The 14,467-nt window shown below is 56.2% G+C and overlaps 1 protein-coding gene across 2 annotated transcripts; it reads left to right on the top strand.

Moving 5' to 3' along the window:
- Nucleotides 1-2,339: 2,339 nt before the first annotated feature.
- On the top strand, nt 2,340-13,589 carry VSIG10L (V-set and immunoglobulin domain containing 10 like). 2 transcript variants are annotated; one of them, XM_047790217.1, is made up of 10 exons: nt 2,340-2,554; nt 2,645-3,484; nt 4,077-4,370; nt 4,546-4,830; nt 5,557-5,811; nt 6,450-6,725; nt 7,095-7,391; nt 11,632-11,745; nt 12,237-12,391; nt 12,859-13,589. In XM_047790217.1, the coding sequence occupies exons 1-10, from the start codon at nt 2,461-2,463 to the stop codon at nt 12,928-12,930; spliced, it is 2,682 nt and encodes an 893-aa protein (XP_047646173.1). In that variant the 5' UTR covers nt 2,340-2,460; the 3' UTR covers nt 12,931-13,589. The 2 variants fall into 2 exon arrangements, with proteins under 2 accessions (XP_047646173.1, XP_047646174.1); XM_047790218.1 differs by lacking the exon at nt 5,557-5,811 and having other exon boundaries at nt 2,342-2,554.
- Nucleotides 13,590-14,467: the final 878 nt, after the last annotated feature.

Raw genomic sequence — 14,467 nt, 5'->3', positions numbered from 1 at the left:
AGTTTTTGCTGGTGATTCTCAGGTCCCAGGCCCTTGCGAAGACTTAGGACCCAAGAGGGAGTGAGGCCGGAAGCTCTGTTCTGACTGGAGAGACAGACGAGATAACGGAGACCTCGTGTGGAGATGAAGAGCCGGGGCTGGGAGTCAGACGTCATGCTCTGTGGCCCTCACTCTCACACTCAGCAGTCGTGAGATCGTGAGGGGGTCAGTTCCGGGCTCTGATCTTCAGTTTCCCCATCTGGACAATGGAAATAGTAAGAGCTGGGTGTCGTGGTTAAGAGCCTGGGATGTGGATTCCAAGGCCCTGGGTTCACACCCCAGCCTGGCCAGTCTCTGGCTCTGAGGGGACCTCGGGCCGCTTCCTAGTCTCTGAGCCTGGGTTTCCTCCTCCATCAGGTGGATTAGTGCGTCTGGTTGCCTAACAAACCTCCCTGAACCTTGGTGGCCTACCCCAGCCATTAGCTATTTTGCTCTGAATCTGAAATCTGGGCAGGGCTTGGCAGGGACCTCTTGCCTCTCCTCCATGTAGCGTTAATTGGAGGTGGCTCAGACCCATGCCGGGCAAGCTGGCTGGAGTTGTTGACCTGTGCGACTCTTGGCCAGGAGCTGTGGTTCCTCGCCATGAGGACGATTGAGCTTCCTCCCAGCATGGTGGCCAGGTCCTAAGTGCCAGTGTCCTACTGGAAGCAGAGTCTTCCAGTCTCTTGAGGCCTAGATGCAGAAGCAAGTCTGGGGCCACTCTGGCGGAACTCTTCTGGTCTAACAGTCACAGAGCCTACCCAGATCCGAGCAAAGGGGCCATAGACCCTATTTCTTAGTAGGAGAAGGATTGAATTTGCTGCCTTTTTTTTTTTGGTCTTTTGTCTTAGGGCCACACTGCGGCATATGGAAGTTCTCAGGCTAGAGATCGAGCAGGAGCTACCGCTGCCAGCCTATGCCACAGCTCATGGCAACACCAGATCTGAGCCATATCTGCAATCTACACTGCAGCTCACAGCAACACCAGATCCTTAACCCACTGAACCTGGCCAGGGATCGACCTCCAGTGCTTATGGATACTAGTCAGGTTCGTTGCTGCTGAGCTATAATGGGGACGCCCCCCACGGCATTTTGAAGCATTAATTAATGTAGCACTTCCAGAACCATTCCTGACCTGCAGAAAATGCTTACTTTATGTTATAACCATTATTGTTAGCATAGGGTGGTAGGAGAAGCTTCTAGAAAGAGCGAGCAGCCTGACCATCCTGGGCTGAGCTCCTTCCTCTGCCTGTGCAACCTCCAGCAGGTCCCCCTAACATCTCCGAGGCTCAGCCTCCCGGTTTGTAAACACCCAGCTCGTAGTAGAGCATTGGGAATGGCTCAGCCCGATAATACCTGGGAAGTGTTTTGCACGATTCCTGGTGCACAATAAGTGGTAATTATTATTTTGCTTTTTAATGAGGTGAGACTTGAAGGACAAGTTTAGCCTGGTCGGAAGGGGTGGGGGAATGAGCCTGAACATTCCAAGCAGAAGAAACTGCCCTGCAAAGGCTGGGGGGCGAGAGATGGGCATAAAAATGGCGTCTTTACGTAGTAAGTGTTGGGAGCTCCCTGGTGGTCTAAGTGGTTAGGACTCAGCACTTTCACTGCTGCAGCCCAGATTCAGTCCCTGGTCTGGGAACTGAGTTCCTCTGTCAAGGGTCGTGAGCCGGGTGGGTGTGCGGGGCAGGGGCCGCTGTGGGGGTAGAAAGACTCAAGGGCCATCTAGGGATCCACGGACTGGAGGGAGGGGGCGGGACGAGGGGACAGGGAGAAGGCGGGGCCTGAGTTGGGGCCCAGGCCAGGGACAGAGAGGAAGGGATGGGTGGAGAGACTCAGAGGGCCCTGAGGGGTGGGAGATTGACAGTAGCGAGGGGAGAGGGGGAGGGAGGGGGACAGCGTCTCTCTAGACGGCAGAGCCACGTTGGAGATGGAAGACGCTAAGTTTAGTGGAACGTGGGGCAGGTGAGGACCCGGGGGTGGGGGCGGGACTGCTCGGGGTCTCAGGAGAGAAGGCTGGGTGGAAAATAGCCACTTGGGACTTGGCCCTGAGGGCCACAGGGGATCGCGGCAGGGTTTGGAGCAGAGGAGGAGCAGGATATTTGAGAGTGGAGGCCAGGAGGCTGCAGTGGAGGAAGACTCAGCTGAAGTCAAGACCATGGGGTGGGGAGAGCTCCTTGAAAGGGCACCTTCCCTCCTCCAGGAAGTCTTCCCGGATTTGCACCACTACCCCTCCCCCCCACCCCAACCGAGTTTGTGGGTGGGGCATGGATCCGGCTCTGCCATCCCTCAGATGGGACCAGCTGATGAGGACAAGTCGGGTGGGATGGGTGGCTCTGCAAGCAGATCCAGGTGGGGCATCCTGGCACCTCCCACTGGGACTGGCTCCCTTCCCCACCCAGGAAGCTACCAGTCTTGTCGGACTCGTCCAGCCCCAGAGGGATGGGTGCTGGTCCTGGGTCTCAGTCCGGGATCCTCCCAGGTGTGGCCAGCACCATGGACACCGCACTGGCTCTGCTGCTCTTTCTGCTCCTGGGTAAGTTCCCGGCTCAGCCCCTTCCCCACCGCGGCCCCGAACCCCCGAAATTGCAGCCGTCAGCAATACCCCCGCCCCTCTCCTCTGCAGCCTCCAGAGTAGGGGTCCTCGCCCTCAGAGCCTCCTCTGGAATCCAGAAAACCAACATCTCCTCGGACTCCAAAAGCTCTCCCCAGGGTTCGAAAGTTCCATCCATCAAACTCCCCAGCAGGAAATTTCCGGATCAGTCTCCAGATTCCAAAGCCTCTGCTGAGGTCCCTCATTCCGAATGGTCCCCTGAGGCCCTGAATTCCAGTGACATGCCTGGGTCCTTCTGGTCAAACGTCTCTGCCGAGAGCCACAGTCTGAATCTGGGGCCCTTCTCTGGAATCCCCGGTTCCGAAGTATTTCCAGATACCTTGGGTTCTCAAGTTCCTACCAGAAGCCCAGGGGCTCCCATTTCTTCTGTTAAGACTCCGGCTTCCAACACTGCTGCTCAAGTCCCCTCTACTAAAGCCTCTCAAGAGACCTCAGTTCCAAAATTCTCCTCTGAGGACTTGGATCTTGAATTCTCTGCCCAGAGCCTGGATTCCCAAGTTCCTGCAGAAGCCCCCCGAGGAGCGAGCTTCCCTTCGAAGGTGGAAGGGCCTCTCTCAGTGCTGGTGGGGACCAACCTCCAGCTCCCCCTGGTTCCAGTGCCCAGCCCTGGCCCTCCTGCCCCTCTGGTGGTTTGGCGCCAAGGTTCCAAGGTGCTGGCAGCAGGGGCCCTGGGGCCAGGGGCCCCTCTGATCAGCCTGGACCCCACTTACCGAGATCGCCTACGATTTGACCAGGCCCGAGGGGGGCTGGAGCTCACCTCCACCCAGCTCAAGGATGCCGGCGTCTACACAGCTGAGGTCATCCGGGCCGGGGTCTCCCGGCAGATTCGGGAGTTCACGGTGGCTGTGTTTGGTAAGTGGGCCTCGAGGCTGCAGGGCTGCTGTGGGCAGGGTGCTGCTGTCCTGAGGATGTTTCCTTTCTCAGAGGAAGGGGTTCCCAGATGAAGGAGAGGACTTCTGGGTTAGAGGGAGGGAGAAGAAGAAGTGGGGGTCAAGGTGAATGCCTGGAGTTCCCGCTGTGGTGCAAGGGGATCAGCGGCATCTTGGGAGCACTGGGATGATGCAGGTTCGATCCCCATCCTGGAAAAGTGGGTTAAGGATCCGACGTTGCCACAGCTTCAGCTTAGGTGGCAACTGCGACTCAGATCTAATCTCCTGGCTGGGGAACTCCATGTGCTGCGCGGCAGCCAAAAAAGAGTGAGAAAAAAAGATGGATGTTTGAGGGGGTCTAGACTCCTGAGTCTGGGAGAGGAGGGAGTTGGGGACTCCGACTTGTGGGTCTGTGAGAAGAGGAGGGCTAAGGCGGGGCGGCGGGGGGCGGGGGTGGGGGCTCTTCTAGGGCAAAGTCCTGAGTGTAAGAGGTGCAGGGGGCTGGGGCCCGGAGTCCTGAACCTAAGGGCCAAGGGCGCTGTGGCTGGGTCCTGAGCCCGTTCACCTTCTCCCAGAGCCCCTGCCCAAGCTGTCGGTGCAGCCCCAGGCTCCGGAGACAGAAGAGGGGGCAGCCGAGCTCCGGCTACGCTGCATGGGGTGGGAGCCGGGTCGCGGGGAACTGAGCTGGACCCGGGACGGACGCGCCCTGGAGGCAGCAGACCCCGAGGGAGCAGAACCACCCCGGATCCGAACAGAGGGCGACCAGCTGCTCATCGCGCGCCCTGTGCGCAGCGACCACGCCCGGTACACCTGTCGCGTCCACAGTCCCTTCGGCCACACGGAGGCCGCGGCCGACGTCAGTGTTTTCTGTGAGCGGGGTGCGGGGGGCCTCGGGTCGGGGACAGGCATCTGGGGGCAGGCGTCGGGGGGCTCAGACTCCTGAGTCTCTGGGGAGGAGGGGGCTGGAGGCCCAATCCCCGGGAATCCTAGAGGAGTCCCAGGTGACCTCGACTCTCGAGGTTCCGACCCCCTTCCTCCGCCTAGATGGCCCGGATCTGCCGGTCATCACCATCTCCTCGAACCGTGACGCCGACCCCGCCCTTTATGTCACCGCGGGCAGCAACGTGACCCTACGCTGCACCGCCGCCTCGCGGCCACCGGCCGACATCGCGTGGAGCCTGGCTGATCCTGCGGAGGCCGCTGTGCCCGCCGGCCCGCGCCTCCTACTCCCCGCGGTCCGGCCGGGCCATGCGGGCGCCTACGCCTGCCTCGCCGCGAACCCGCGCACTGGGCGCCGCCGCCGTTCTCTGCTCAACCTCACGGTGGCTGGTGAGCGCAGTTCAGCCGCGTGCAGGGGCGGGGCCAGCAAAGAAGGGCGGAGATGCCGGGGCGAAGGGGCGGGGCTACCCGGCGGGGGGCGTGGCCAGCAGGGGGGCGCCGGGATCTCTGTAGAAAGAACAAGGGTGCCTAGGAGAGCCGGCCGGGCGAGGGTGGCCGGGAGAGGGGTCAGGGCCAGCACTGAGAGGGCGGAGATTCCTGGGCAAGGAGCAGTCTGAACAAAGCAAGCAGAGGACTTAAATGGCAAAGAGCGGAGCCAGAAAGGGAGGGGACTAAGTCGTTTGGGCCAGGAACCGGGGTCAGTAAAAGTTGTGGGAAAAGGGGCGGAGTCATTCTAGAAAGGGGCACGGTCCTCTTAGAAAGGGGGCAGGGTCCACCAGGAAGAGCAGGGGTGTCTAACAAAAGGGGAGGATTCAGTACGGACAGGCTTACTCGTGGGGTAATCGGGGGGGGGGCAGGTCACCCGGTAGAAGGGGCGGGGCTAGAATAGGGAGCGGGGTTACCTTGGGAAGGAAAGTAATCAGGGTGGGAGGATGCAGTGTCCTTAGGAAAGGAGGGTGCTCATTGGGGCTGCGGCTGGGGAGAACCCGGTCTGCCATCGAACGGGGCGGGGTCAGCGCCCACGGGGCGGAGCCAGGAAGGGGTGGAGGGAACGCGGAGAGGTGGGGCTAGAGGGGAGAGAGCTGAGAGACCCCTTGATCTCTCTCCCCTCCACAGATCTGCCCCCCGGGTCCCCACAGTGCTCAGTCGAAGGGGGTCCTGGGGACCGCAGCCTCCGCTTCCGCTGCTCTTGGCCCGGCGGGGTCCCTGCGGCCTCCCTGCAGTTCCAGGGTCTTCCCAAAGGCGTCCGGGCGGGGTCTGAGTCCTCTGCGCTCCTGGCGGTCGTCCCCGCCCACCCCCGGCTCAGTGGCGTCCCCGTCACCTGCCTTGCTCGCCACCTGGTGACCACGCGCACCTGCACTGTCACCCCGGGTGAGAGCTTGTGGGACTTCTTTCCTGTTTGCTGAGGAGGCGTGGAGAGTATTTCTTTGCTCCTTTAGGACCAGAGAAAGGGAGGTTTCCTAACTCTAGGGAAAGGGCTTTCCCTGTCTGTAACCCTGCGGAAGGCCGGAGGTTTTCTCTGTACCTCAAACAAGGGCGGGTCCGAAGAGGGCTGACACTTTCCCACGTGTTCAGAGCAATAAGTGGTTGAGAATAACATGAATTTCCCAGGCCGGGACCTGGCTGATAGCCGGTACTTCACGTGTGTTAAGGAAATCAGGTGAATGGTTCCTCTTTGGGCTAAGATGCCCTATTTGACCAAAGGGCTTGACTTTTTTCTTTTTTCCTTTTTCTTTTAAGGGCCGCACCCGCGGCACATGGAGGTTTCCAGGCTAGGGGTCGAATAGGGGCTACAGTTGCCAGCCTAGGGCACAGCCACAGCAACGCCAGATTTGAGCTGCGACTTCGACCTACAGCGCAGCTCATGGCAATGCCGGGTCCTTAACCCACTGAGCCGGGCCAGGGCTCAAACTCGCATCCTCGTGGATACTAGTTAGGTTCATCACCGCTGAGCTACAATGGGAACTCCAGGGCTTGACTTTCTTAATCGGGGTTTCTTCTACCTGCAGAGGCTCCTCGAGAGGTGCTCCTGCATCCGATGGTGGAGACACGGTCAGGGGAGGCAGAGGTGGCGCTGGAGGCCTCTGGCTGTCCCCCACCCTCTCGAGCATCCTGGGCTCGGGAAGGGCGGCCCCTGGCCCCCGGAGGTGGGGGGCGCCTGCGGCTCAGCCAGGACGGGCGGAGGCTCCTCATCAGCAACTTCAGCCTGGACTGGGACCTGGGAAATTACTCCGTGCTGTGCAGTGGGGCACTGGGTGCTGGGGGCGACCACATCACTCTCCTTGGTGAGCCCCACCCATCCTTCACAGGAACCCAGGTCCTCCAGCCTCCTCCCTCAGACCCAGGGGTCCAGGTCCTGGGTTCCCTCCTCCCTCCGACATGGAAATCTCGGTCCCCGGTCCCCTCGGACCCCAGACCCCAGGACTCCCACCTTCAGATCCCTGTTCCCTCAGGGAATCCTGGCCCCCAGTCCCTTCTTCCAGGAAAAGCTCAGACCCTTGATCTCTCAGACCCAAGAGTCCAGGGCCCTCCCCACCCCCCATCCCTTCCTTTCTTAGGCCCAGGAGTTGAAGTTTCCAGACCTAGGAGCCCGCCCGTGGCCGTCTTCCCCCTCAAGAATCCATGAACGCAGCCCCCACCTTGATCCCCCCCAGGACCTTCCATCTCCTCATGGAGGCTGCAGAGAACCCAGGATGCAGCGGTGCTGACCTGGGATGTGGAGCGTGGGGCCCTGATCAGCGGCTTTCAGATCCAGGCTCGGTCCGAGGGCCCTGATCTGGGCAGAGCCACCGCCTCCAGGGACTGGGTCTCCCTGCTCATCCTGGGACCTCGGGAGCGTTCAGCCGTGGTGCCCCTCCCTCCCCGGAACCCGAGGGCCTGGGTCTTTCGGATCCTGCCCAACCTGGGAGGCCAGCCAGGGACCCCAACCCAGAGCCGGGTCTACCAGGCCGGTGAGTCAGAGCTGGAGCCTCCCCATGTGGGCTGCCTCCGCTCGGTCTGTTTCGTTGGGTCTTCCTTCTCTCTGCATTCGTTTCCAGGGGGCTGCTGTAACAATGCACCATGAACTTGAAACAACAGAAATGTATCCTCAAGTCTGAAGGCCAGGGGTCTGAAATCCAGGTGTCTGCAGGGCCATGCGTCCTCTGCGCTGTGCAGAAAACCCTTGCCTGCCTCCTTCCAGCTTCTGAACTTGGTTGTGAATCCTTAGCCACGCTCCAACCTCTGCCTCCAGCTTCCCACTGCTTCCTCCTCCCAGTGCATCTCTGCCTATTTATTTATCTGTCTATCCCATGGATTGATCGATTGATGGATCAATTGGTCGCCGTGCCCACGGCATGGCACGCCTAAGTTCAGGCCAGGACTCAAACCTGTGCTGCAGCAGCTACCCAAACCGCTGCATTGACAATGCCAGATCTTAACCCCCTGTGCCATCAGGAACTTCCTGCCCCTGTCTTCTGCTGCTTCTTTTTTAAAAATGTTTTATTGAGGCAGAGTGGATGAACAAGGCTGTGGTCATTTCTGCTGTACAACAGAGTGATTCAGCTAAACATGCACACACAGCCATTCTCTTGCAGTTTCCTTGTCCACCTTGTCTCTGTCTTCTTTAAAGACATAAGTCATAGAGGATTAGGGTCACCTCGGGATCTCATCCGGACTTGACTGGTTGAGTTGTGTCTCTTCCCTAACCCCGCCCACCCAAATCTCCTTTTATCCATGTTTATCATCTGGTTTTTTGCCTTTGTTTTCTTTGGCATATGGAGGTTCCCAGGCTAGGGGTCGTATCAGAGCTGTAGCCGCTGGCCTACGCCATAGCCGCAGCAATGCCAAATCCGAGCCGTGTCTGCGACCCACCCCACAGCTCACGGCAACGCTGGATCCTTAACTCACTGAGCGAGGCCAGGGATCAAACCTGCAACCTCATGGTTCCCAGTCAGATTTGTTAACCACTGCGCCATGATGGGAACTCCTACTTCTTTTCTTTTCTTTTGTTTTTCTTTTTTTATTTTTTTTAACAGTCAGGTTCTTAACCTGCTGAGCCACAACAAGCACTCCCTATCCTCAGGTTTGATTGCTGAGGTCCTAGTTACCAGGGGTCAACCATGGTCTAAAAATAGTAAATGGATAAGTTCAGAAAGAGACGATTCATAAGTTTTAAATTGCGTGTCTGCGTTGCATGATGGAATCTCACTCTGTCGGCTCCATGCCGCCTGGGATGTGACTCATCCCTTTGTCCTGTGTATTCCTCCCCGTCAGTCACTTTGAAGCTGTCCCCATTATCAGATCAGTTGTCACGGCCTGTCAGTGCTTGTGTTCAGGTCACTCTTATATTACTTGACAATGGCCCCAAAACACAAGAGTACTGATGCTGGGAAAAAAATAGAGTGTGTGGGAGTTCCCATTGTGGCTCAGCCATAACCAACCCGACTAGGATCCATGAGGATGCAGGTTTGATCCCTGGCCCCGCTCAGTGGGTTAAGGATCTGGCATTGCCATGAGCTGGGGTGCAGGGCGCAGACTTGGTTCGTGTCCTGTGTTGCTGTGGCTGTGGTGTAGGACCGCACCTCCAGCTCCAGTTTGACCTCTAGCCTGGGAACCTCCATATGCCGTGGGTGTGCCCCCCTCCCCCCAAAAAGGCAAGAAAAATATAGAGTATGGGGAGGGGTCGGTACCACTAGGGGTCTTGGAATGTTGGCCCCACTGTCTGTTGACACCCTCTCCCTCAGAACCTGGGAAGGTGACTGTATTTGGAAATAGGCTCTTTGCAGATGTCATCAGGTCAAGCTGATCTGCATTGACTTCATTTCCAAACAAGGTCACGCTCCTAGATCCTGATGGTTGGGATCTCAGAGTGTCTTTTCGGGGGAGGGGTGGCCGTGGAGGACACACAATTCAACCAGAAACACTTCCACCTTCCAAGTGTTGGATTTCCCCTCCTCGGCCCTCCCTATGCTTCTCCCCAGTGTGGCCCTGTCCACCCTCATCGCCTTAGATTATCGTTCACACTCCGGCGACTCTCAAATGTCTACTCTCCGGCCTGGAGCTGTCCTCTGAACTCCAGGCTTGCAAGGCCACCTCCCCCCGCACCCCGACACCTTCACTGTATTTTTTGCTTTTTAGGGTCTCACCCGCGGCATATGGAGGTTCCCAGGCTAGGGGTTGAATCAGAGCTGTAGCCACCAGCCTACGCCACAGCCACAGCAATGCCAAATCCGAGCCACGTCTGCGACCTACGCCACAGCTCATGGCAATGCTGGATCCTTAAACCACTGAGCGAGGCCAGGGATCGAACCTGCATCCTCATGGATACTAGTCAGATTCGTTTCTGCTGCGCCGTGACGGGAACTCCCCGACATCCTCACTTTGATGTCCAAGTGGCATCTCAGACCTGACGCGTCCGAGAGAGGCCTCCTGATATTGTTCCCCAATCTGCACCCTGGCCCCTCCCACCAACTCTCTAACTTCCCCAGCCTGGTAAATGGCACCACCCACAAGCCGACGTCACCTGCAGCATCCCAAATGCCAGCACGGTCCCCTCACTTCCTGCCAAAATGCTTTCTTAATCCACAGCCACTTCTTTCTTTCTTTTTCCTTTTTTTTTTTTTTTTTTTTAATTAAGCCGTTTTAAAAACCATAGTTGAGGAGTTCCCATCGTGGCCCAGAGGACATGAATCTGACTAGGAACCATGAGGTTGCGGGTTCGATCCCTGGCCTTGCTCAGTGGGTTGAGGATCTAGCGTTGCCGTGAGCTGTGGTGTAGGTCGCAGATGCAGCTCAGATCCCGCATTGCTGTGGCTGTGGCGTAGACCAGCGGCTACAGCTCCGATTCGACCCCTAGCCTGGGAACCCTCCATATGCCGTGGGCGGGGCCCTAAAAAGACAATAAAAAAATAAACATTACAGTTTATTTTTCCATCTACTTCCTTCCATCTCCACTCCTATCCTCTCTTGCCTGGACTGCACCAGCCATTTATCTGATCTCTTCACACCCCCTCTTGCCCTCCCACAATCCATTCTCCAGGCAGAAGCTGAAGCTGTGCAAATCAGATCATGTTGCTGCTGTCTTGCTTTTCATTTATTTATTTATTTTGCCTGTTTTCCTACAATGGGAACTCCATGAAAGGCTTTTAAGCAGGGTAGCAGAGAAGGTTCCTGTTGTGGTACAGCGGGCAACGATCCCGACTAGGAACCATGAGGTTGTGGGTTCGATCCCTGACCTTGCTCAATGGTTTAAGGATCCTACCTTGCTTTTCATTTATTTGTTTATTTTGCCTTTTTTCCTACAATGGGAACTCCATGAAAGGCTTTTAAGCAGGGTAGCAGAGAAGGTTCCTGTTGTGGCACAGCGGGCAACAATCCCGACTAGGAACCATGAGGTCGTGGGTTCGATCCCTGACCTCGAAGGATGAGCAGGCTCTCATCTGGTGTTAGCTCTGGGCCTGATTTGACCCCTTATGCCACGGGTCAAATAATAAACCTCCATATGCACCTGCCATTCCTTAAAAAAAAAAAAAAACAACAACGGTGTTCCTCTGCTTGGAACACCCTTCCCCTGGGGAAGTATCCTCCCTCCCTCCCTTTTTCTATTCTTTTAGCACAACAGGGTGCTAAAAGTGGTGTAGGGGTTCACTTCCTGGTCCCTCTATGGTGGGTTAAGGATCAGTGTTACGACACCTGCTGGCTGCCCTGGGGTTATAGTTATTTACACATTTCTTCCCCCCCCCTTTTTGTCTTTTATTAGGGCCACACACCCATGGCATGTGGGAAGTTCCCAGGTTAGGGGGTCTAATCCGAGCTGTAGCTGCTGGCCGACACCACAGCTCTAGGGCAATCGCGATCCTTAACCCACCAAGTGGGACCCGGAATCGAACCCCCGTCCTCTTGGATACTAGGCGGGTTCGTTACCGCTGAGCCATGGCGAGAACTACGCTTTACCCCCTTCAATTTCTGATTTCCCTCCTACAATTAAACCCCAGGGCAGCCAGCAGGTGTCTTGGTTTGCTCGCCTGTGGATCTTCACCATCTGATAGAATGCCAGGCACATCACAGTCACTTAGGAAACGTTAAATAAATTGAGAAAGCCTGGGTCCCAGATTCCTGGGTGGGGCAGCCGGTTAAGGGGTGTGGGGGGATCTGAGAACAGGTCCAACTTTGGCCCCAACTCCCTTTATCCTTCTTCTTTGTCTCTTCCAGGCCCCACCCTCAGCCCTGGGACCATCGCTGGTATCGTCCTGGGTTCCCTACTGGGCCTGGCGCTCCTAGCAGCACTTCTCCTCCTGTGCATCTGCTGTCTGTGCCGATTTCGAGGTGAGCGAGGGGCCAACTGATAGGGTCCCTAGAAGGAGTGAGCCTCTGGCTGAACTAATCAACAGCAGTTACTTTATCCAACCCATCGTTCTACCTTGATATCAGCCAATCAGAGTAAGGCTCCACCTCTCAGCCCAACATTCCTTGCCATTGGCTGGGTGGACATCAGGGGGCAGCCAATCACGTATTTCTTTTTTTTCTTTCTTTCTTCTTTTTTTTTTTTTTTTGGTCTTTTCCAGGGCCGCATCCTCGGCATATGGAGGTTCCCAGGCTAAGGGTCGGATCAGAGCTGTAGCCACCGCAATGTGGGATCTGAGCAGCGTCTGCGACCTACACCACAGCTCATGGCAACGCAGGATCCTTAATCCACTGAGCAGAGGCCAGGGATCGAACCCGCAACCTCATGGTTCTTAGTCAGATTCGCTAACCACTGGGCCATGGCGGGAACTCCCCAATCACATATTTCTGTTTCTCTTCTCCCTCTTTCACAGGACAGACTCTTAAGAAAAAGAAGCAACCCCCTACCTTGAGCCCTGTATTCCCTCTCCCGGAAAAGAAGTTGCAGAGCGTGACCCCCTTGCAGACCGCAAGGCCTCCGCCCTTCGAAGTCCCACTGGAGGACCCTAGCCCACCCGGGGCCCTCCCAGTGAGTGTGGGTGCCCCAGTACCCTGGAACGGGCATAGACATTTCTGTGTATTATTCAGGGTGAGGAGATGACCTGAATTCTCTTCCTCTGGTTTTTCTTGTTGGTTTGCAAAGTTGGTGGCTTTTTCCTCCTTTTTTAAAATATATAAAAGTTGGCCAGGACCTTCCATCCAATTTTTATATATATTAAAAGAAGCGTGACATTCCAGTATCCCCCCCATATGAGGGAACACGCCTTAGTTCTTTTCCACAAAAACTGGCAAAACTTCCACTTTCTCTCCGAAGTGGGCTAGAACCTCTTCTTCCCCATGGAAGCTGGGTCGTTGCATGGCTCATCTCTCCCAAGGGCGGCTGGGCGTTTTTCCCCCTTGCAAACGGAGGCAACTCAGCTAGTTTCTGGCGGGCGCCAGAAAAGGCCGAGTTACGTCACGTTCAGGGTTGTCCTCCATCCCTTCCTTCTCTTCCAGGCCACTGGCCCCCGTCCAGTCGTCTCTCCAGGCGGGGGCCCCAAGGCTGTTCGGGCAGCCACGCAGGTGTGACCAAGGCCAGCGGGCGGCTCCACGTGGGACTCTGGGGGCGGGACTTCCTGTTTTGCCCCAGCAGCCGTCGGGGCCTTCGTGCCCCACTGTGGCTGAAGCTTGGACCCGGAAAGGGGGACTTCTGGCTTCTCTCTCAGCGCAGAAGACAGCTCCCTGTATTTGTGCAACCAAGGAGATGGGACCCCTGGGCTGGGAGAGACTCCTGCTGATGTAATGACGGTGGTTTGCCCAAGCTTCGAGAAGGCCAGACAGGCAGGATCTGCGACCGACCAGCAGGGCTGGCTACGCTGCTCTGAGCGCAAGAGGGCGCCCTGCCTCATTCTCTGAAAGGCGCTTCCTACAGCCACATTTTCCTCCTCCAGCACCCCCCCATCCAGCTCTCAGTCTTCGTCTTAGATCAGATCACGTCCTTCTTCTCTTTAAACCTTTGTGGCTGCCTGTGGCCCTGGAGATACTGTTCAAATTCCTCATCGTGACCTTGAAAGCCATGTGGTTTGACCTCTGTCAGCCTCTCTGTCCTCCCGTCCAGTACTTTCATCCCTGCTTCTCTCCACCAAGCTTTATTTTGCTTCCAGGCCTTTCCTCCTGGAGTTTATTCCCTGAAGCGGCTTTCTTTTTGCTCTGTGTCATTCATTTCTCAAATGCAAAGGTAACCGTTACCATCTTAGAGGACCCTTCCTTAATTCATGGCAAAAAATACGGCGATAGTTGGTTTCAGGCTGACTTGGCAACTTAGTGACACAATAAGTCCCTGGGCTCTTTGTGTCCTTCTGCTATGCCACCTACAGTGGGTTGGCATGGTGTCTCATGTAGCAAGGTGGCTGCTGCAGCTCCAGGCGTCACATCTTCGCACAACTCTGATGACAAAAAGAAGGGAGCAGAGTTCCCCTCCTCTCATGAGCAGAGGAAAAAACTCCTGGAAGCCTAACAGCAAACTTCCCTTGTGTCTCATTAACCAAAAACTGGCCACATCCCTGCAAGGGGGGCTGGGAAACCAAATATCTAAGCCAGTATCATGGGACGTGGGTCTGACAGCAAAGATGAAAGAGGAGACAAATAACTAAATTGTAGGCAACTACCATCCATCTCAGGGAAAGAAAGGGTGTAAGGCATTCTGGTTAAAGCCTGGGGTGAAAGAGGTCTTTGGAAAATCCATTTAAAAAACTGAGGAGTTCCCGTTGTGGCTCAGTGGGTTATGAACCTGATATAGTGTCTGTGAGGTTCGATCCCTGCCTTGCTCAGTGGATTAAGGATCTGGTGTTGCCGCAAGCTACAGTGTAGGTCACAGATGCAGCTTGGACCCAGTGTTGCTGTGACTGTGGTGTAGACTGCAGCTGCAGCTCCAATTCGACCCCTAGCCTGGAAACTTCCATATGCTGTAGATGCAGCCATTAAAAAAAAATTAAATTAAATTAAATTAAAAACGGAAAGCTGGAGTCCTGGGTACCTGGACTGTCTACATGTGTCTTCTATACCGGTTAGAATTTTCATTTCCTTTGTAATCACTAGAAACAGAAAACTTAACATGAGCTGGCTT

This window comes from Phacochoerus africanus, chromosome 8 (assembly GCF_016906955.1).
Source record: "Phacochoerus africanus isolate WHEZ1 chromosome 8, ROS_Pafr_v1, whole genome shotgun sequence".
Taxonomy (NCBI): Eukaryota; Metazoa; Chordata; class Mammalia; order Artiodactyla; family Suidae; genus Phacochoerus; species Phacochoerus africanus.
The sequence above is the reverse complement of the archived record's forward strand: the minus strand, read 5'-3'. Positions and strand labels throughout refer to the sequence as shown.